Source organism: Schistosoma mansoni, chromosome W (assembly GCF_000237925.1).
Source record: "Schistosoma mansoni strain Puerto Rico chromosome W, complete genome".
Classification (NCBI taxonomy): Eukaryota; Metazoa; Platyhelminthes; class Trematoda; order Strigeidida; family Schistosomatidae; genus Schistosoma; species Schistosoma mansoni.
In genome coordinates, this window is record NC_031502.1 from 3,000,227 (window position 1) to 3,025,565 (window position 25,339).

At 31.2% G+C, this 25,339-nt stretch overlaps 1 protein-coding gene across 1 annotated transcript; it reads left to right on the plus strand.

Moving 5' to 3' along the window:
* Positions 1–12,017: 12,017 nt before the first annotated feature.
* On the plus strand, positions 12,018–13,082 carry Smp_153200 (putative rhodopsin-like orphan GPCR; the record flags this gene model as incomplete). Its single annotated transcript, XM_018799933.1, has 1 exon — positions 12,018–13,082. One exon carries the CDS (start codon positions 12,018–12,020, stop codon positions 13,080–13,082), a length of 1,065 nt encoding a protein of 354 aa, XP_018653796.1.
* Positions 13,083–25,339: the final 12,257 nt, after the last annotated feature.

The following is a 25,339-nucleotide window of genomic DNA, read 5'->3' on the forward strand; positions in this document are numbered from 1 at the left end:
CTAAAAGCATGAATTGTTTCCTATTTGTAGGGATTATTTAATGTCACGTGTCTTCGAACGGTTACATGTTAAAGAATGGATGATTTCATAGTAATACAATAATTTCTGTGAAGCCTACGATCGATAGCATTCGATCAGCACTAAGAAGGACCTGACACGCATGACATTGATCACCACCCAGTGATCAATCAATTGTGACTACGTAGAGACTCTTTATTTATTGATGAGTGTTATTCAATGAACTATTTACGTACCTAGCTGTATAAGAATAACTGAACAAAGTATAAATGTATCGAGTAGGTTTAATACTAGTCCAAACGAAATGTGTGTATACACTTTTGGTAGGTTTGATACGATCATATGCATAAAGGTTAATAACTAGTCCAATTCTGAAGCATATGGCCAACTACATGTTACAACTTAGGTTTGAAGCATTTCTTTGACATGTGTTGAATCGTGGTGAGATGTACTTTCATATGCACTCGAGAATATCTTTCTATAAACTACCAGTGTAACTAACTTTACAATAGGGATTAAACAAACATGGAATCAGCCATCCATGGGAACTTGTTTCTTTGATGTATGTATACCACTGACTGCCTTATATAAGTTTCAATGAGGCTGTGTATAATACATTTGTAATAACCTGTTGTCAGCAGTCGCATTTCAATTCTAAAATAAAATGAGTTTCCCCATTTGAATGACTATCGAAATGATTATTAATTTGTTCGATAAACATTTGATAATAACTATTATCAATAAAATTTACTTAAGCAGAACAAACTATCTCTCCATTTCTGTTCTTTATGCTTATTCTGAAGGCAATTCACGTGACACGAATAATTACATTTCTTAATTTGATCAAAAAGGGGAACATATAGGATTTTATAGCATCTATTCCAAGTAGATCACCCACGAATTATTCATTCATTCTAGTGACTAGATTATCTAGAAATCTGTCACTATGCTGTTTTTTTTTCAGGGTGTTTTGAACAGAAAAGTGATCATTATCATGTAAATAATTTATTCCAAATAATTCATATCGAAAACATCTTTCATAAATTCGATCAGTATAGTAAAGCAAACTTAATTTAAGAAACATTCTTTATTAGTATGGGGCTGTGGAGACTGCCTAATTTTGTTGAAGTAACATATCGATCTAAGTTAGGCAATCACTAAACCCTTGAAGGACTGAAAGGATTTTTCATCTAAGTATGGGACTCTTCAGTCATACACATCTACAACGAAGTAATAGGGATGCCCTGTGGATTCCCACAAGTAAAGAGTCTCATCTTAGGACGAAACAGTCATCCAGTGTTTCCAAACATATAGTATCTGTTCAACTTGGATCAATTAGTGGTTTGAATAGAAATCCTTTGTTACAACTTAAGTAAGGAAAAAACATGATAAGGTTTATTTTAAAAAATCCTTCCTTATTCAACATAGTATAACTTTTTGATTGATATCATGAATCGATTGATGTTAGACCACCATTGAAAACTTGTGAGCAATGGACGGCCTTTTCGTTTTATTATGGGACTCCGCAGCAGTGAACATGACCCCGCACCATGTGCCATGTGCTCACTAGTGACTGACTTCGTGAGAGAATTCTCAGAGTTCTAGTAAGAAGCCGTGACCAACGGAGCTAATTTGTATCAGATAGAGACAGGTGTCTACCTCAAACAATGGAAAATGGTTGAACAAAGTAGTGCATTGTTTGAAGTTCGACGTTAACACCGATAGTCTAGAGGTTAAGCATTCGCTCTCGGGGCCGATAAGTTCTGGGTTCGAATCCCGTATGCAGAATCCTGAATGAGCACTGCTGAGCAGTTTCACAATAGGAAGGAACGACCTTCCAATGGTACCAGGTTTTCAATGGTGGTCCAACATCAGTCGATTCGTGATCTCAATCAAAATCTTAACAATCTCCACAACTACACGTTGATAGTCTAGTTTGTTAAACACTAATAATAGGTAATTTTCGTTGTATATTTCATGGTTCATTTTCAATTAAGCTGAAATATTATTTTTCTTCCTTTGATATAGACGCAATAGTATTTTTGAAATTCATTTTGCTGAACATATGTATAACATATATCGTTTGAGTATTCCGCATAATACTAGAAGATCAGTAGTGTTTAGACCGCTATGTCTGACTAGTCACTGATTCTTTTTTAAAGTATTAATCAGTTATTCAATATACAATAACATATGTCTGTGATATGTATAACGATAAGCTTAGCGTAGACTGAAACTAAGCAACTGTTCATTTTTTTTTTACTGTACTATCAAAGTCGTATCAAGCTTTTTTCAAGTACAATTCCTTCCTAAATACTGTCTATTTGATAATTCAGAATAAACCATTAAAGCTATAATTAGTCTGTTTGTATCCGATAACTGAAAACTAGAATCATAGAGCAGAGATATATTTCTTTTCAATTAGTGTTTCATAAGGTCTTCTTTATTGATATACCACCTGTATATATCGTTAGCTAATTTATTTGTACTTAACTTTGAATCACAATAAAAGTAAACGAATGTACACATAAACTTTAAATAAAGGTTGGTATAATTGTGAAGGTAAGCTTTCATTTCGGTTATCACCTAGCCATTTTTCTAATGTTTCGATTACCAAGGTGGTTCAGATTTCATTCTGGAAATTATTGAATTTTCCAATCTATATTTGAATCTGTGGCTCTATGTACTAGGAAGTAACTGTAGAGATTTACATTGTAATGTTCACTGAACTCCATTAAATTTCAGATTAAAGCGAGTGAACAAATAGAATCGATTATATCTATTTGTACTCATTTGGAGTTTTTGTTCAAATAACATGAGCCACTAACGTTTCGCCACATAGTAATTATCTAAACTTTATTAATTGAGAACATTTACGGGTAAAAGTTAGGTATAATAAAATGAGTAGACTTATGAATGTCTAGTAACCAATGTCATGTATATTAAGTCCTTCTGGGTGCTTATCAAATTTCATTGATAAAATTTGAAATGTGGCAACTAGCCTAAATGACTTTAATTTGCGTGCACTATGTTGTGATGTAAAGTGGTGGTTGGAGGTAGCCGATAGTAAACCCTGGGTTAAGGTTTTGTAGTATTTAGGACTCTTCAGCAAAATGTAACTTTATTCTTGAGGGAACTGATAATCTCTGTAGGATTTGATCAGCAATAAAAAGGACTTGACATGCATGATACTGGTCAATACTAAGTGACTAATTAATTGAAAAAACATTTCAGTTCGGTAGGAGCTTGTTCGCAATTCCAGTAGTCCAGTGATAAGACCTCTGACAATGAAGCTGAGTGACATGGAATCAAATACATTAGAGAACATCAATTCCTTCAATAATTCAGGTACATCTTACTAACGAGTGGCTAATAACACGAAACCGAGGCCTAATATATCATCGTATTATGAAGGTTATTACTGATTAAATATTGATTTTCACTGAAGTTTCATTTAACTTTCATATTTAAAATACATAACATTACATGTCACTATTTTCAGATCCCAAAATCTTGTTTAATTTATAAATTTGAAATCATAATTTAAATTACAACATTAACACCATCGAACGCCGGCTCAGTGGTCTAGTGGTTAAGCGCTCCTGGTTCGAATCTCTCGGGGCGGGATCGTAGGTGTGCGCTGCTGAGGAGTCCCACAATAGGACAAAACGGCCGTCCAGTGCTCCCAGGTTTTCCATGGTGGTCTATATTCAATCGAATCATGATTTCAACTATAAAATTATAACAAATGTTTACGCTTCGCATTTTATTTATTATCTGATTTAACCCTATATAATTGAATCTAATATGGATAAGATAAACAAAGGAACTGGATGTAAAATACAGATGTAAAAAGCATTCTTGATTTAGAAAATATACCATAGACAAAACGTTGTTTAGCTGAAAAAATAGCACATCACAGACAGTTCAGTGTATTCAGTTCCGTTAATTTTTGACTGGAGGTATTTGTGATATATGAAATACGTTAACTAGTAAGAATAGCTTATAGTCTAAGATTAACCGTAGCTGTTGCAATGTGATGATCAATACTTTGAAAGATACAATATTTTCAATGAAATTTTGGCAATATATGATAAATGAGAGAAGAAATATATTGTAAATATATTGAGTGGAAAACTACATTTCTATTTCGAACCATCACATGTAAAAAAGTATTTTATTACAGACTGATATTAATTAGGAAGTCATCGGAAAATCGAGAACACTATGATTACTTCTTTTTATTTTAGGACTCCTTAATAATGTGTACATGCGATTCCATATAAAAGGTACCAAGAAAATCCTTGTCATACAATTATATCCTTGTATTTTAAATCTCTAGTCGGCCCTTTGATTGTTCAAAATACTAACTTCAGTCTTTTTTCGACTGTGAGGAGGGATCTTGCATTAGTAAATGTGATACACATTTCAAGGCAGTTATTATTGAATTGTAGCTAAGACATATTCGTTCACCAAATAATCATGTAAGCATTACTATATCAGTTATGTTTCATTGTCTGAATAGTAGACGATAATATGTAGAGTGAGTAAACATTAACAGGTTCAAAGATTTATACTTAAATAGTAAAGTGTAACAGATATGAATATCCATTTGGATACTCCAAGTATTTTTACACATATAAAATCACCTATATTTTCAATTTCTTTTAAGCTACTATCATTGTATTAACATTTCACTACTCAATAAGTGGCGGTCAGTGTTATGTATGTCGATTTCTTGATAGTGCTTATTGAATTCTATCAACTAAGTTTGTTGATGAGTACCGAATGGTAAAAACTCTAGGACCAGGATATCCTGTCGATTAACTCTAAGTTCTACCTTACAACTTTCAAGATATGTTTTCACTCAATGCTTACGGTTACTAGATATGTGAAGAAAACTGCTTTACATATCATACAAAGATAAAAAATAAACACATAGTAAAAAATTTATTTGTTGAATGATGTCCTAGAGCTATCAGTCGTAAATAACATAGAACTTGATCAGAATATATATTCTTGGATGCGCACTGCTAAGAGATCCCACAATAGGACGAAACGGCCTACCAGTGCCTGCAAATTTTCCATGGTGGTCTAGCTCCAGTTGACTCATGATTCCAACTATCTAAAATTACTGAAATCTCCACGAAAACCCCTTCTGACTTATTACCTTTATTTACATATTCTTTACAGCTATGCAACCATTCACAACACACGTTTACACATTAAAACTATATATGGTTGGAGTTGGATATCTCATTATTTTCACAGACTGTAACAGTTGGTTAAAACCAATTAAGTTTTAACAATTCTAACCATTTAAATGACATTTCCTTAAGATTTATATTTTAATATCAAATTGAAAGTATATTGTAGAAATGTGATTTTCATAATGTAAGAATTCTGTTTGTTTGGTTAATGGTTGAAGGCATTTTTTCTAAACATAATGAATGTACATACATATATGCCTTACAAATATCGCTTATTCGTAATAGATTGATTGTAAAATTTCATAGTCTCTTACAGGTTGGAGATTTTCCTTGTATGAAGTGTTTCAATGTCACTTACAGGTTGTAGCATATATTCAGGCAACGGGTTTTTTGTTCCCATTGATCAGGTTATTATAACAGAATGTTTATATTGATTACCATTTTGTTTCATACACTTAAATAACTTTGATTGATGCAAGTATTTGATAAAAACATGTAATTTTCGCTTCAAGAAAATTCTTTAAAAGTAGCTTACCTATTGAAAACTAACGTCAGGTTTCAGTCACCCATTTTATATCTACAACTAGAAGTTTCTATTCAATATTGAATATAATTTATGTCATGAATTGACTTCACGTAGACAACCACTAACAGTTAATATGAATTAGATAGCTGTAAATTTTAAGTATTGGCTTTCTTATCAAATCAGACCTACAAATCAGTTAATAATCAAACATGGTCTACTAAGAGTAAGATATGTCACCAACTGTAATGGCTATTAGTCACGTTAATAGTCAGTTAATTATCTTATACCTCTATGTTTGATATCGCTGCAAAATACATCGAGGTGGTTAATTAAGGAGTCACATACTACTACATAATAACAATCCACTAACTCTCTGATCATCAACAGTTACCTAGTTTCAGTTAGTTTGTCATACGAAAACAACTGTTTTGTAATTTTGTTGTATAAGAGAACGTTAAAACACTACACAAATGAGGAATAGTATAAGTAACATAAAGTGTACATTAATTTTTCTGTAAAACTAAACAAATTTTTTTCATATTAAATCATGACAATACAAACCAATGAATAAACGATATGGGCCTCACATTAGTCACAGCAAAACTTGTAAATACAAGTTAAAATTGTGTTTGCTCCACTGAAGATAAACTGTAATTTTCAACACAGTATTTATATTGATCCACAACCATTCTCTCACAATTGATAAAATGATTAGAACTGAATGTTGTGTATAAAATTGACTTCTATATTCATACGAATATTTACTTTAGAAGTAAGTTTTAATGAAATATATTTCATGCCAAAATATATAATTGATTAAGGTGGGAATATAAATAATGCACTTGGACATCAAATACACAATGTGTCTCTGGATTGTCATGAAAAACATGAACTTCCCTACTTACTAAATATGTAAGATAATGAACATGGTTATTTGTGTCAGTAAATTAAGCTAGATTTATTGCTAAGATGTGGAATTGATGATCGCGAAACAACCAAAGGCCTAGAATCTAGTCCATTCATAGAGTAGATAAGTTGTAAGACGCTCATTTTGTTCTATTTCAAGCCAGGTTTGTTGTGAGATATCAACTCACTGAAGACAATGGTGGACGGTTGCTCACTTCCGTGGATGAGTTGAAGTTAGACAATAACACCTTTGGATGCCAGCTCAGTGGTCTAGTGATTAAGAGCACGCGCGCGAAACTAATGTGTCCTGGGTTCAAATCTCGCGAGGTGGATCGTGGATGCACACTGATGAGGAGTCCCACAATAGGGCGAAACAGCCATCCAGTGCTTCTAGGTTTTCCATAGTGGTCTAGCTTCAATTGACTCATGATTTCAACTATAAGATGAATATACTTATACTAATGTCTTGGATTATATCACTAGTCAGAATCCATCTATTCTATATAACTGTTCCCCAAAATAGGTGTATAAAGGTAGTCCTCTCAGCATGCCAATATACCTATACAAAGTTACTAAAATCCAGTTAACAATATCACTATACATCTACAACACTAAAATTATCAATATATGACCATTCTTTTTTGTATATGTTGGTTAATCACAAGTAGTTCCAATCTAAAAACCTATCAAATCTCCAACTAGTTTTATTTGATGAAGATATCATTACATAATCAAATTACTAAATTCATTTATTACTTTATATAGTAGTAGTAGTAAGCACGATATTGACTGTTTACGTCAAATATATACACTTATTTATATCAATAATCATTTGATTATATCATTATGTCATTTCTCATTTATATGATTTCATAATAAGGTTAATCTGTTTTTCATATTTTGTATTATTATAATTAAATTGAATATATATAAAATATGTAATTGTGATAAACCTTAGTTTAAATGAAATATTTATGAACAATAAGTCCCTTTGATAAATTTCGATAATGTAATGAGATGAAATTGGTCTATCGGTTAAGTGCTCTGGCGCGAGACTGATAGCTTCTGGGTTCGAATCTCGCGAAACAGAATCGTGGATTCACACTGCTGAGGAGTCCCACAATAGGACGAAACGGCCGTCCACTGCTTCCAGATTTTCCATGGTGGTCTAGCTTTAATTGACTCATGATTTCAACTATGAAAATATGAAGTTTATCAGAACTATATGATATATTTGCGCAATACATTTCGAACAATCTGATCACACATATACTTGTTACGACATTTTTATATGAAAATTAAAAGGTCAACTAGATAGGTTAAGGTAAGTCGTAACAAAGAAAGAATATAAATAAACTACACAAAAATAATGTGATGACCACTCTGGATAATAAATCAGCATTACCAGGGTAGGTTAAGCGTAAGAACAAATTGTTTTTGAACACATAAAGAGGGTTTCAATTTCCGTATAGCCAAGGCTTCAATAAACCTTAATATAAGTCCTTGAAGGCTTTTGTACAACACTACAAACGCTGACTTGATGTCAACCGTATGACCAGTTTCAACCAAATGTTTCGCAATGGAGGAAGATGTTTGTCTATCCTGTGATCTTATTTGACCATTGGAATTCATTTGTTTCTGCAGCCATTTAGGTAGTGTGACTTTAATCAATAGTTGTATATGTAATTAGTTAGTAATCATAAAACAATCTAATATAACACTATTTTCTATTCACTAGTGTAACTAAATAAATAAGGCTAAACTATTCATTGAAATAGTAGTAAGGTTGGATGTTAAATATTTAATAATTGCTATTATGAAATTCATTTGGTATTTTTTTTCTGAATCTTCTCATTGATGTTTAGCACTACAATTGATCAGTATGTCATGGCATTTGTGCATACTGTGTGTATTGTCTCGATATAGCCTTAATTCACATGCATTATAGGTAGAGATGGATAGCGGGTAGCAGTGGAATGGGGTGAAGTTTAATTCACTTGGTATTGTTTCGTTGAATCTGCTCATCAATGTTTAGGACTGCAATTGATAAGTTTCGAGTCCCAGAGTGAACATCAACTCTGTGGTGCAGGCACATCCAACTGACGAGTCTCAAACAGGACGAAACGCGCATCCTGGATTCCACTGCTTGCCACTATCCATCTTTGCTTTTAATTCCTATTATTGAATTGCAATGATTATTTAAACTCTATAATATACTCTTCATAAAATTAAAGTATTTTAAAGTCAACAGTTTTGTGAAACACAATGTTCAACATTGAATCTAATTGAACTGTTTGTAATGAAGGATTAAAGGTTAAAATAAAATTAATTCCTTTACTTATCTAATAATTACTAGATAAGTAAAGGAATTAATTATTTTAACCTGGACTCTATTTCCTTTGTTAGTCTGATGCTTTTCAGAATGTTGTTTAAATTTTCAAACAACTCTTCTAAACCATTCTGAATCTGTACTCTATGTGACAATCCAACCCGCCCTAGTCCGTTTCGTAGTTTGAAACGATAAGACTAAATCATTTAGGTATCGGCTGACATTCTGTTGAAATGAGACATATTAATCAATTAGTAAATAGTAACTAACATCTTGACTCCTTAGTTCTTAATGCTGATTGACTTTGCCATATGACTAAAATATTTTCATATACTTTCACGCCAATTTCTATGTTTTATATTATGTTCCTTTGATTGATCTAATTTGAGCAGATATAGTGGGATTGAGGAATACAATTCATATATTACCTATTCAAATACATGAGGCAAACAATTGAACCCGACTATATCAGATGATTTGCTTTCTCTAATTTGCCAAAGACTAATTTTCTTTACTATTTTATGTGAACATTTACTCTTGACAAAATGAAACCTAATTTTTATATAAATATCATATAGGAATTAGTTAGATGGGTAAATACTTGAAGCTTGAAACTGGGAATTTATTGCCTATTCAAAGTGACTTTCATTCAAAAATGAATTTTAAATTTGGCTTAGCTATAATTTGCTTAACATTCATATCAGTTATAAAGTATATATCGAATAGGTTCTACGAAAGTATTTATTGAAATCAAGTCCGATGATTGCAAAGCTATAACATATGAAGGTGTCCTTTTGTTCATATAAAATGTTAACCGGTAAGACTCTACTTCAGCATGTGCGAGAGCGATGATCTAAATGCAAACTATATTTCAATACATGAAAATACAAAATTGAAATGAATGTCTTGAAGTTCTATTCGCAAACTAATATCATAGAGAATTTAGTGTATCTTTAAGTCTCGATCATGGCCATTATTAATTTCCAATCCATCTTTATCGATTTATTTTTAGCTATCTAAGTTGGATTTACTTCAAATTCATATTACAAATATATTATTCCTACTTAATATCTAGGTTTACTTTGAAAATATAAGACCAAAGTGCTTTACAAACATATAGCCTCTGCCAGGGAAGTCCTACTCACTGCCTTCTCGAGGCAGGGGTGTTGTTTACGAAATTGAGAGGACGAAAAGCAGATGCAGACTACCTTGTTGGGGTTGGTGGACATGGAAAGTCCACCTAGGAGAGTTGGAAAACATTGATTCCAAAGCAATGGTGCACATGGGCTCCAGTATCCTAAGGGAACAAATGGCATATGAATCAATCGTTGGTGACCGGCTACCATGGGGCTGCATCTCCTTACGATGCTCCACTGCCTTGTGGATCAAACCTTTAGGTCGAAGGCTCGGGGTGTGGTACCCTAAGAAAACTACCCGCTTCAGTTTGGTGACCTGAGCAGTATCACAGCCCTCACACAGATCAAATGAGATTTGTATGGCGCATATCTATCTGGTGCTTCCTTGTACCTATATTTATGTATTTAAATAAATAAATAACAAACATACTGAATTGTTTCAACAAGCACATTATATATAATAACGTACACGACAAACTGTATAACTGTGAAATATTCTCATTTGTTTTAAGATTTTACACTTTTATGATTACAGATATATGACTTCGAAGGAATTTAGATGCTTATCGTCTGTCTAACCGTTATTATTCAAACTGAAGAATGCCATAATACTGAAGTCAGTCGAAATGTCTTCAAAGAGTATCATCAATTATTCGCTAATATTTTTAAGACTATCTATAGACCAATCCACAGACAAAATAATCTTCGGGATGTAATTGTTTAAATAGGATTTCACTGCTAGTCCTTACTTACTGAATAATCATATTCCATTTATTGAACCAAATCAAAACATTCTGTTATAACTTGTGACCGAGTGGATACCTTGTTAACGTATGACGTGATAAGACCGCTAATCAGAGAGCAGTGAATTATCAATTGGAACAGTGACACACAAAAACCGCACGAGCAGTCTTGAGTACTTATCGGTCCTGCTGTCTGCCCAGCCCAGTCAGTTAAGTCCAGAACGCCAATAACAGCCTCTGAGGTATGAATCACTTATATCAAGCATACTGGGTTTATATAACAAACAGACTGACCACATCGTACCATAAAATAGGAAAACTACATTTGTACAAGAGTTAGCCAAATGTGACTGTGAATGTGGGAGGCAAAAATTAATAGACTAGGGATAACTCAAGAATGGTAAATCGTATAATAACAGACTATGGGTCAAGATAAAGCTTATAATAAGGGGGACACAAATATGAATAGTTTAGTTATTTATCAAATACACGATAAAATTTATATACATAATATTGGTTCATAAATGGTTTCCACAAGTGACCATTCACTATTATTATTATCGGGGCATAACACATTCTTATTATCCAACCTTTTAAATAATAAAATTTATTTAATTAACCAATAACTACTCGTAAGTCGTTTATCATTGGTTTATAAACAATAAAAAAATTTTTTTTATTTTTTCCCTTAGTACCCAAAAACAACCAATAAGACAATAGCAATCTCCAAGAAGAGAAACGATACTTATATTATTATGATCATCCTGATCATCATCAAAAATCTTTGTTTTCACTGTTTAACTACTGGAATTATTACAGTTTACCATTGAAATGAATAATAATAATAATAATAATAATACAACAACCTTACAATTTTCATTTACATTTTATTATTATGTTAAATATATTGGATTATGTAATCATTTAAATGATTCAAATATATATGGTAAATCAATGATTTTACCACAAACTAAACATCAAATACCATTTATATGTTTTACCTTTATTGGTTTTATATTAAATATTATTTCATTATTTGTATTTTTATTTGGTGATTTAACTAAACATAAAAAATCTAATCCATCAAAATATGATAAAATTCGTTTAGATAGCGGTAGTTCTAATTTATCTTCTAGATGTATAAGTATCATGTCAACAAGATCTCGACATTCAAAACATTCAAAAAGTTCATTTATGATTAGTTTAATATTTTTATGTGGATGTGAAGTAATATTTAATTTAGGCGCATTTATATTTAAATTAATTCAAGTACTATCATCATATTTTATACATCAATATCCAATAGATGGATCAAAGCATATACCACCTGATATGAATTTAATTATATTACCAGTTATACAAAATATTTTAATGTTTATTGCTGAAATAGGTTTATTTAGTCGTAATTGGTGTGTTTGTTTAATTACAGCAGCTAGAGCTGAAGTAGTTATTTGGCCACTTGGTTCACGTTCATGGCAACGTATTTTAAGACATCCAAGGAAATTTATTCAAATCTTTATTCTATTATTTATGATATCTATCATAATAGCTGGTTTAAAACATACAGATTATATTTCATTATTATGTTATGATTCAATTAATTATCAATATGGAATGTGGTCACAAGAATATATGTTCACACATAAATCATTTTCACTTTATATGAGTTTTATTGTTTTACCATATCGTGCAGTAATTACTTGGATACTTATTATATTATTCACAGTTATGATTATTATAAGATTACGTCCATGGAGAAAACAATCATCATTATTACAAATATCTCAATCGAAATCATTAGATGATATACCAATGGGACATGAAAATCCACAATATGATGCTGTACGTAAACGTCAAAAAGGTCAAATGAAAGCTACACGTGTTGTTTTAATGGTTGCTTTAGCTTTTGGTTTATTAGAATGTATGAATTTTATGATATCAATATGTCAAACATTTAATCTCCTTGGAAATAATCATTTAAGTCGTCTACTTGAAACAATCGGTAATACATTAATTACTATTGATTCAATATGTAATTTTTTTGTATTTATTTCATTAATGTCTTATTTTCGTATAATATTTTTACAAATATTCTGTTGTAAAACATTCAATAATGAACAGCCTATGGCAACTAAAAGTACTTCATGTACTTCAGTATCTCATTCAATAATTGGTAATAGTTATCATATGGAAAAATTAAATACAAAAGTGTAATGTCTCTATTCCCGTCTTATTACGACAAAGAACAAAATGGTGAAACAAACGTGTTTTTAAATAGTGTTGTTTTAATAAATTGACATGTTTTATTTTCTCTTTTCTATAAATACTACTTATAACAAAAATCATTCCATAAATATAATTTCTCATTAGTAATATCCATTTAACAATGTGATTAATTATTTGATTATTTGATCATTTCTTTATTGTTAATGGGAGTTTGTAACGGAACAAAAAATAGGTCACTTTCAACTATTTAAACTTTAGTTTGATTGAATAAGTTTCATCCTTTCAATTTGTTTAACTCATCAGGTTTAATTAAATAAACTTTAATTTCTTCTCAAAAAAAGAAATGGGTATATTTTAATGGCGTTCAATATGAATTGAATTCATTGTATTAATTGTGACAATTGTGTATGTGTTTTTTAGTTTTTTGAATTAACTTCTGTAAAATGTAAATGAACTTCTTTGTCACTGTGTACCGTTCATCAGGTATAGTTCTTTTTATTTGTTGATCTATTTGTAAAAAATTTCATTATTTATATAATAAGTAGTATATGATGTTGTGCTTTTTTTTTGAATAGAAGTTTCACTAATAACAACTCAATATTCCATTTGTTCATAGTCAATTTATAAAGTATCATAAACTGATTCATATTTATATTTTATACAAGAAATATTCACTTTTATTTGAATTGAAATACAATAAAAGTATTTCATATAATAACTTTGGCTTATTAGATTCAAAAGTTAATAGGAAGGTTTAGGAAAATGTTATTGATATCATTAACTAATTTACAATGATGAAATAGTTATTCATTCTTTCGTAGTTTTTAGTGGATACTTAATATAGGTTGATTTATGGAATAGATTCAAAAGGTTTTAATGAGAATCTCATATAACATTATATATGTATATATAATTATTTATATGAAAGAAGTATTTCTAAGAAGATTGTCAAGTCTGTTTTTTTATAATTCACAAAAGTAACATACTAGAATGAGCTGGAAATTTTAAGTTCTCTAAGAAGTGGATAGCAATTTCTCATTACTGAATCAACAACAAAGATTCAAGTTTTCAATATCATTCCAACTGTAAATTATGACATTTTCACAATACATGATCTGTAAGCCAAGTGATAATTCATTTCATGTTTTTGTTATATTTTTATGAAACAGTGTTCTGATTGATAGATGAAATGTAATTCAGTTGTTCAGTAGTGCATATATACTTATTATCTTCGTCTGTAAATTTTAATGTTGTTCGAATGTAGACCTTGAATGATTTTGTTTATGTCGTTGTTAGACATTTGGGACTGTACTTAACACTACCTACTTTACAACCATTTCTAATAAAAGACATTTGTGTAGTAGTGATTTTTCGACCATAGACGGTTGGCCTTATTAGTATTTGCGATAAGTTTTCCTAGACTTGAAAGGGAATAGAAATATTGATTAAAGACAAATTCTCTATTTTACAAAACGTTATTGTTATGATACCTAAATTAACTATTCTGAATATAAATGTGTCTTATCCTTAAGTCGTAAATCTATCGTTTGCTGAGGTTCAAATTACTATATTGTGTTACAATCTGACATTTGTTATGCATAGCGAATACTTATTCATACTAGTCAGAACAAACTTTATTTGGTCAGTATAAAGACTTGGTTTCTACTTCTATTGTGACAAGTGTACATAGATTAGACGGACTAAATAACTGTTCAGTATATGTTGATTGTAAAATGCATATCGATCACTGATGATAAACAAAACTTTCATTGTTTGATAACTAATTTTCAAGTCTTTGTAAAAACGATCTCCTCTATGACAATTATATTCTCTTTGACAGACCATAAAGTTTGTTAAAACAGGCGATAATACATCTTCTTATCGTAAATTAAACAAACTTCGCTCTTATTTTCGAAAATAATAATAAACCTAGTTGAATTTCTATTCAATATACAGTAAATACGGTATATCCGGCTTTCATAAGTGTACTCAACAATCTCTTTCCAGAATAATAAATAGGCTACATTTTTATTGAAGCATGACTTCACACTTAATCATCATTAAACTAACAAATCCCACAAAACATTATTTGGGAGACATTATTTTGTAATTTAAAAGACGTTTTCCTTTAATTTGACTATATATATGTAATGAACAAGAATACAGATGGGAACAAACAATTGGATTTTAGTATTTTCATAGTTGAAATGATGAGTCAATTGAAGCTAGACCACCATGGAAAACCTGGAAGCACTGGATGACGTTTCGTCCCATTGTGGGTTTCCTCAGCAGTGCGCATCCACATTCCCGCCTCATAAGATTCGAACCCATGACCTATCAGTCTCGCACGAGCTCTTAACCAATAGACCACTGAGTTGCCATCCAACGGTGTTATTGTCTAACTTCAACCAATCCACCAAGTTTGAGCAACCGTTCACCAATTGTCTTCAGTGAGTTGATATCTCACAGCAGACGTGGTTGAACTCCATTTGTCGCTGCTTCCCACTAGAACTCCAGGACATGTATCTTGAAATCAGTGAGCATATGATTATAATCATATTGTATTTTAATACAAATTTACAGACTTCTTTCGTAAAACGTGAAGACCATACGTTCAATATTTTATTTGCAAATCCTCCAATTGTCTCAAACGTCATTGTTTCTTCATTGCTATAACAATTACTCTCTGTTACCGTTCTCTGCGATTCGGTCATTCCAAACTTCTGCTGCCAGTTATTCCACTTCTGATTAGTGTTATATACTACTTATGTTGATAGACATAAGTAGTCATTATTTGGTATTTGCTAACATAACAGTACTCATAATCACTTTTATAGATATTTAATCAAGTTCAGCTATTTGCCATGGATTTTATATAATTTTCGAAATACTTCATGTACTATGTAATGAAAAAGAACATAGGATTAAAACAAATATTTTGATTTATGTATGACATAATCGTTTCCATAGTTACCAATCATTTACAAATATGAATGTAATTATCAATGCACCAATCTTTTCATGCTAAATTTGTATAAAATAATAAATGAATTCAGTACAAATACTGTTATTATGTGTTAATCAAAAGTTAGATCACTAATAAAAACCTAAAAGAACTGTGTAACCATTTGGTTCTAGTATGACATAACTCAACAGTAATCATGATATTTTGCAATACTCATTCATTGTTTCTGGTAGATTACTGTCTCACGTGCGATGTAGACTTTACTCCGCTAGTCACGGACCTTCACTAGAAATCCTGGAGTTACATACTGTAGGTTATTTCTAGACAGCATGTCATTATTATTAGTACACTATAGTTTACTAATAGTAAAATTACACTTTAATAGATTTATTAAACATATATAGTCCTTCATGTAGATATAAACCAATACTAGCCATATAGGATATTTTAATTGTTTTGTGATGGAAATTACCAAGTATTGTTAGTACTTTAGTGTATTTTAATTGTAATACAACTTTATGTGGTTTTTATAGCCAAATATAACTAAATGATTCATTGACGATGTTTCGCTTTATTCAGCTATTTGTTTATCCCCTTCTACTTTTAAATCTCAATCATGTAAAATGTGAATATGGATCAGTAGTCAAGTTAATAACATTTCAATGTACGATTCAATAAGTATTAGTTTTATATATCAGTAAGTTTTACAGTGCAGTGTAGATACAGTTAACTGAAAAAGTTAAAATAAAATGATGCTTTAGTAATGCATTTCACTGTTAGGTTGTGTTAAAAAGGTAATCAATGTGAAGTTTTCCCTACTGATTTTGACATATGTAAGTTGTATATAACATCAAGCAAAAATGAAACGCCTGGAGGCACAAGGTTAAGAAGATCGAGAAGAAAAGAACAAGTACAGAGAATTATTAGGGTAGAAATGAGAAGACAATCAAGGGTGAAACAATTGATCGACATTTTGCAAATGAAGTATCTACTATATGGTTCTCATATTTTACTAAGATGCTCTGTAGTTTTGTATTCAAATACATTCGATTGTCTTCACTTGTGTTCTCGTTTATTAAACGCTAGCATCAATACTCTAATATTCAGAAGACAATAACGACTGATAATCTGTAGTTATATGATTATCGACAGTAGGAAAAAAACCCTTGAAAATCAATAATTGGTTTCATTTATAGGTATATTAACACGTAATTCATCCTTCTGGTTAGATGCTTAGTCAAGCAGTTTCACTATCATACCAGATTACTATCCATTTGCAAAGTTAGTTAAGACATTTCTAAATGAAATTCTAATTTGTGGATTATCGCTTAATATTAACGTATTAGAAAAAAACAAGTTATTTCGAATCTCCCGAGGCGATATCATGGATACGCACTTCTGAGGAGTCCCACAATAGAACGAAACAGCCGGCCAGTGTATACAGGTTTACCATGGTGGTCTAGCTTCGATTGACTCATGATCTCACCTGTTGATATTATTTCATTTTATTAATAGACATCCATTTTATATTTAAGAAGAATATTACTAATGTAGTGAATGAGAACAGGAGTGAGGAAAATCGAAAGTATTTGACACGGAAATTACAGACTATCCCACTAAAACCTGACAACTGTACAGCAAACTATTAATCAGTTGTCTCAATCATGACCATTCTTTCTGTAAATATCAGTCAATAGTCTCCGATTATTATTGTCCATGCATTTTCATACGAATTGCAACCCGTTTCCGTTCTCTCCTTATCGATCTCCTACTGAAATACACTCAATACCAGACCATTGTTATATACTACTTGTGTGGATATAAGTAACCCACACCACACTAGTTTATCTAAATACTAGTAGTACTATAAGGCAAAAATATTTTATTACTGCATATAATTAATTTGTAGTTTAATCAAACATATAAATAACAAACTTGAGAAATAATTCTTATTTTCGTAGTCCATAGTATGCATTATTTAATAATGTTTACAAGATTAGTCTTGTCATAAATTGTTTACAATGTGACAATAACATGTGATCTAATGGAGTGTATATACTAAGGTAAAGTACTAAGTCTTAGTCAATATTTTCAAAAAAATACGAAGTTTACTCTTAATAGATTTATAAATATCCGAAGGGGTTGTTTGTGAAGATTAGGTACTTTCATAGTTGAAAGCGTGGGTCGTCCAGTGCTTCCAGACTTTCCCTGGTGGTCTAGCTTCAATCGACTCACGCTTTCAACTATTCAATTATAAATATCTGTATTTCATAAACTGAAACGTGAGTAAAAGGTCGTTAAAAAAAGAGAAGAAAATTGTATTGGCAAGTGTTTTATGATAATTAGTATTTATATTATGAAGATTTCAATAGTGGTTATTATTTCCTAAGAAACAGAAATGATTACTTTTTGTTAAGTTCTCTTATCAGGTTAATTTAATTGATTAAACAAGTGCAGAGGCAAGTGAATGAAGTTACAAGTTTCTTCAAGTAGTCTACCTGAAACTTCTACTTGAATATCCAATTTATAAACAAAACAAGATCACTGTAAGCAAAGATGGATAGTGGCTAGCAGTGGAACCCAAGATTCGCGTTTAGTCCTATTTGGGACTCGTCAGCTGGATGTACTTGCATCCATTGTTAGCCACTATCCATCTTTGCTTATAATGCTTGTGAATTAAGGCTATATCGAGGCAATACACACAGTATGCACACATGCCAATTAGAGACTGACCAGTTGCAGTGCTAAACATCAATGGGATGATTCAAACAAACAATACTAAGTGAATTTAAAACAAGATCATGTGTAAACTAATTTAATATTAGAGTTCCAGATACACTCATCATGTGATAAAAACTGACGTTATATTTTCAAATAGAAATCTATAGTCGACATAAATATACGTTGATTATAAAGCATATACATATATATTTATATAGAATCTTCTGTCTATTTTGTTACTCAATTCTCAGTAACGAGGTTAGTTAATTAACATTTAATTACTGTATGTCACGTATTATGTTTGAAAACAGTCAACAATTATAGTATCATATACTTTTGTGTTACTGGTTCATGTTTGAGTATAAATGATTGGAAACATAATAAATGAGTATTACCATATGAATTTAAGCATAATGGTCAATACCTAGAAGAATACATGAGTACACCATACAAAAAGAAGTCAGAGTTAATGATTCATTATTCTTATACATACATAAAACTTAGTTATTCATAGTCTCATGATTTACATCATTCTAAGATAGGAAATTTGAATGAAAACTGGACCCAATATAAAGAAACTCATGGTCAAATATCAGAATAAAATATGTATTTTTTTTTAAAAGATTTATTGCATTAACTTAGTCAGTTAGTCAGCTACAACGTAGTACCAGGCACACATATGCATCGGTTCAAGTGTAGTGAACAAAACACGAGTGGGGGACAATCGAATGTATTTAGACCCAAATTACAGACTATCTCTCTAAATTCTAATAATCATACCGCAAATAGTTAATTTGCAAAATAACAATCAATTGTTTCAATCTTCACTGTTCCTTCTGTAAATATGAATCCATCTTCTCTAATTTCATTGTTTGTACATTTTTCTACCAATTGCGCTTCATTTCAATTCTTTCTTTATCGGTCTTCTGCCAAAATACACTCCATGTCTAACCATCACTATAAACTACTTATATGGATATAAGTAGACCACACCACACAAAATAGAATAAAATTCCATTAACTTGAGTTATCTATTAACATCATATGACTTCATTTTATTTAAATGTTCCTTTTATTCATAAATTGTCTAAATTTGAACAGGATATAAATGATTCAAAATGTGCCTGTTTCCGTTCGTTTAAATTGTTGACACTTTTTGGTATGAACTTAAAAAAAACTATGAGAGATAATTTTCATTTGTGGCATGATTCCTTTTTACTTATCTAACAGACTATGATGTAGGTATTACTGAAAATCCGGTGACATCATACATATAAAATTAGTTTATAAATCATTCAGGATCATTTAGGCACTTTTGAGAACATTGAAATACTTGAATGGTATTGTATAGTCTATATGTTCACTGAAAGAACAAAAACTTACTGGCACATTGATATTGTAAGGTCAACATTGAACAAAGTCTGATACCTATAAGTAATTTTTATGTTAACTGCTTTTGATGGAGTTTTGTTCTCTGAGCTGGATGGTCTGATCGTGGTGCTGATGATGAAATTTTCCTAGCTATAGAATCTAGGATATATGATTTGTCCTATCGCGAACTTGTCACTTGGATGCATCTTACGGCCCTGTGTTGATCTGCGAACTGAGAATATGACGTAGACATTTCCATTGGTAGACACATCCTATCTATCCAACATCAAACAATTCTGTCCTACAAATTTTCATATTGACCATATATTTCATTTAAAAACATCTCTAATTAAAACGAAGTAATTTTATTCATCACAGTTACAGTTACTCAGCGAACGTTTTACGTAAACATTTGGGAGAACAGTAGTTCAATGCTTCTGAGTATAGACTGTTTAAAAAAATAATGGATATGTAATTTATCTATCCATTTGATCAATAGAAAAAATATGAAGACTATCCATTGGGTATCATTATGTAATAAGTTATTTAAAACAAATAGTCACTTTTCTAGATTTCAAGAGTGTAATGTAAAAGGGGAGTTGATGCGAAATAGAGTTTTCCAAGTTTTAATCACTCCTAGTGTAATAACTTCTTATTCTTTCTACATTATGTCTTTTTTCTATCCTTTGTTTTGAATACCACTATACATTTACTTATTTAACAGATTTCTATTTCACTATCTTTTACGGAATCCACAATGAAATGCAACAGCGGTAACAACCAGCTGATTAGTATTCATATCGTCTAAATAAAATAGAAGTGTTTAGGGATGTTTAGCTTGCAAATTGTTTTTCATTAAAATTACAAACTGATCCAATTTAGACAACCATTAAAAACTTAGAAATACTGGACATCCTTTTCGTCTATTACTGATTTCCTCATCAGTGCGCATCTGTGACCCTGCAACCATAAATCAAACAAACAACCTACAGTCTCGCGTATACCAAGTGTAAATTTTGTTAAATTTAATAGGAATGCTGTTTAGCAGTATAAATTAAACCTGGAAGTATGATTTTGAGTAATACAAGTACAAAGATTGAGGCATGGTTCATTTCGGCAAAGTTCCGAATTCAGTGTTCGTCGTTTGCAAATATTTGCTTTTAATTTTTCACCAAGCATTTGCGAATGCGGTACATTTAAAACGGTATGCCTAGATGATTTTGAATAAAATGAATACATACTATGTAACAGTAATGATATATTAGATTACACGGAAGTATTCTTTTGTTTTCAACTTTATTCATTTCTAATAGTCTAAGAATTTTTTTACTCAGCAACAAAACAACAGCACTGATTGAATATTTATTCTTGAATTTCTGATATTTTTAAGATCAAATAGACAGATCAAAGATAAATATATCGTTTTAAATATAAAATCTGTATTCAGAATTGTCACTAAAATAAGTTGATTCAAGTTTACAAAGCTTAAAATAAATAATATATCATCAATAATTTAATCTATTTCATAGATTATAAGCAAAGATGGATAATGGCTAGCAGTGGAACTCAAGATGCGCGTTTCATTCTATTTGGGACTCGTCAAGCAAATGGCTATCAGGAATCAGTAGCTGAGTGGATAATGTGATGGCGTTTGAAGCGAACAGCACTGGGTTCGAGTCCCAGAGTGAATATCAACTCTGAGGTGCAGGTATATCCAGCTGACCAGTCCCGAATGGGACGAAATGCGCGTCCTGGATTCCACTGCCAGTCACTATCCATCTTTGCTTATAATGCTTGTGATTTGAGGCTATATTGAGGCAATACGCACAGTATGCACATATGCCAATTAGAGACTGACCAGTTGCAGTCCTAAACATCAATGAGAAGTTTCAAACAAACAATACCAAGTGAATTTATGTTTCATAGGTTGTTTGGTAAACAAAAGTATAATTGTAAATAATAATAATTAGATTACATGTTTGGTCGTATATTATATTAGGTGTGACACTATATGCCCTAGTATACAGTAACATATAATGAATAATATGTATATCAATTCGGTTTTTATTTTATTTGTTTTGTTTTTTTGATGGGGGGGGGTTATAAAATGGTTTCATTCAATATTATATTTTTGGTATATTATCGAATTTCTCAGCACAAAATAATTGAACAAGTTTCTTTATCTTATTTCTTGATCGATACTGACGATAAATGCTTGGCGGTCACCAGTTAGATGTTAGAAGTTCAGGAATCAACATCTGAATATCGTTCTTTCTTTTCAGTGCATATTACTAACCACCACGATATCACTGATGGTGTTTTTTTGTAACTTGTACAGCGATAACTTTCTATAAACGCTCCTGAATAGGATGTGCGATTAACAGACATAATGATGTGTTAAAACAAACAAAAACAGATAACTTGTTGTAATATGTAGATGACAGGAACAGGTAGCCAAGATATTCTTTTAGGTCACCATCTAAGTTATAGGAAATAATAATAACGATGAGTGAGTCATAAAAATTTTAGCCATTAGTAATTATCCATTAATAGTACGATGAAGAATCGTTCCCTCAATATTGAAAGGATATCTTGTTGAGAAGTACTAGATAGCGCGAAACCTAGGTTCAGAGTCTCCCACAGATATAGGTAAAGCAGGTTTTACATTTGATTAAAAGATAAACTGTGTAGTATTCTTAAGAACTATCTTGGTTAAAACCGTGAGTATCTAAAGCTTCACTCGTTCGCAAAAGGAAAGTATAAATATATTTACATAAATAAGTTTTCTTTGTAATCAGACTTATCAAGATGTATTACATTATTACGTCACATAGTTGTAATATGCTTCATCTAATTACAAATGCATTAATTCTATTGACCTCATTATACAAGCCTAAGAAACGTTAATCTGTACAAATTAACTGAATGAATACATTATAATTATTACTCAATTAAAAATTATAATTAACGGACACTTAACAATTAAAGTTATGTGATGGATTATATAAGTCATTATATATATCATTATTTTGTTGGACAAGCTTTTATCAACATAAAAGTGATGATGTATTCGTAACATCCTAATGAGTAGGAAATTGGAATTCTCATGGTTCATAGTTTAATGTAAGTCTTCTTCAAGGAATAAATACACAAAACACTTGTGTCAAATTAATTATTCACTAAATAAACGACTTATATTAAGCAGAAAAAATATCAAAAGCTTTTTTTTCCATTGACTGGTATTTCCTGGAGTCCTAATGAGAAGACGTGATCAGTGGAGTATAACCACGTCTGTTATGAGATATTAACTCACTGAAGACAATGGTAAACGCTGATACACTTTCATGGATTGGTTGAGGCTATATATTAACACCGTTGGATGTCAACTCAATGCTCTAGATGTTAAGCGTTCGCGCGCGAGACTGATAGGTCCTGTGTTCGAATCATGCGAGCGGGATCGTGGATGCGCACTGCTGAAGAGTTTCATATTAGGAAGAATCATCGTCGTGTGTATCCAGATTTTCCATGATCGTCTAGCTTCTATTGACTCGTGAACTCAACTATTATATTACAAATAAATTATTATTAAAAACAATCCATCCAATGCTTATATTATTTGAGTTTATCAAGTCGGACCTTGATGGTGAAGCTGACAATAATTACTAGAAAAAAAAGTTATAAAAAGCATGACTCTGGGAAAGCATTAATAAAGATTATACATATATTAGTTCTTTGGGCAAAAGTTATATCATATCTCTAAAAAGATCGATTGACTACTCAAGGTTCTTTTTTTAACTCTATGCGAAAAGTTGTTTATGCCTGAGTAAACTTCAGATCAATATATACTTAAAACTAAATCTGGTGGGAATTTAGATATTTTAATGTATCGTTCATAATTTCATTCACTTGTCACTTAACTACTGTAGCTATTAACTGATTTTGTTGAAACTGATTTATTTGCTTGGCTTCAAGTCACATTTCAAGTTTGACAGCTAATGATATAATCTCAGGGCCTAGATTGATATAGGTGATGTTAGGTTTGAATTTATGACGTAGTGATCAAAGTCGAATGCTGTAATCATTTAGGCACTGTTTTATGATGTAATACAGTGAAAAGTCAGTGAGAGTGAAATATCTACTAGAGAATCATTTTGATATTTCACGGTTAAATTAGGTTCAACATATTTTGGGTTATTTGTTCGCAACTTTTTCACAAAAAGAATATAATACAATCCAGACCACCAGTATATTTACATTTGCTGACAATTATTAACAGTATATGTATTCAAGCTTAGTAAACGACTTATTCACTGAATTAAAACAATTTCCCAATGTGGTTCACAGTAGGAATTCAACAATATACGGAATGAAAACAACTGAGGGATGCTGATACCGTTGTAGTAATATTTCTCACCTTATTGGTAAGCTTCAATAGCTTAGTATGCGTTTTAAATTATTTCTATCGATTCTTATCTAACCATACTACTGTTATATCTTGTGGCCGAGTGGATGCCCAGTTAATGTATGACGTGTTAAAACCGACAATCAGAGAGCAGCGAATTATCGATTGGAACAGTGACACATGAAAACCGTACGATCAGTCTTGAGTACTTATCGGTCCTGCTATCTGCCTAGCCCAGTCAGTTAAGTCCAGAACGCCAATAACAGCCTCTGAGGTATGAATCACTTATATCAAGCATACTGGGTTTATATAACAAACAGACTGACCACAACGTACCAATAAAATACAAAATAACATTTGTACAAGATTTAGCCAAATGTGACTGTGAATGTGGGAGGTAACAATTAATAGACTAGGGATAACTCAAGAATAGTAAATCATATCATAATAGTCTATAGATCAAAATAAAGCTTATAATAAGGGGGACACAATTATGAATAGTTTAGTTATTTATCAAATATACAATAAAAAACTATATGCATAATATTGGTCCATAAATGGTTCCCACAAGTTACCATTCACTATTGTTATCGGGACACAACAACTACCATGCCTCCTAAAAGTATCCCGTTATGCTTTATTGCCTTGATTAAAAATCCCAGAATACAGTCATGTTAATTAATCTTCACAATCGTCTATATGAACTAATTTAAATGATGGCATTCGAGGACTTTTGACAAGTGATTTACATTCATTGAAACGTTGACCAAGAAAATGGACACAGTT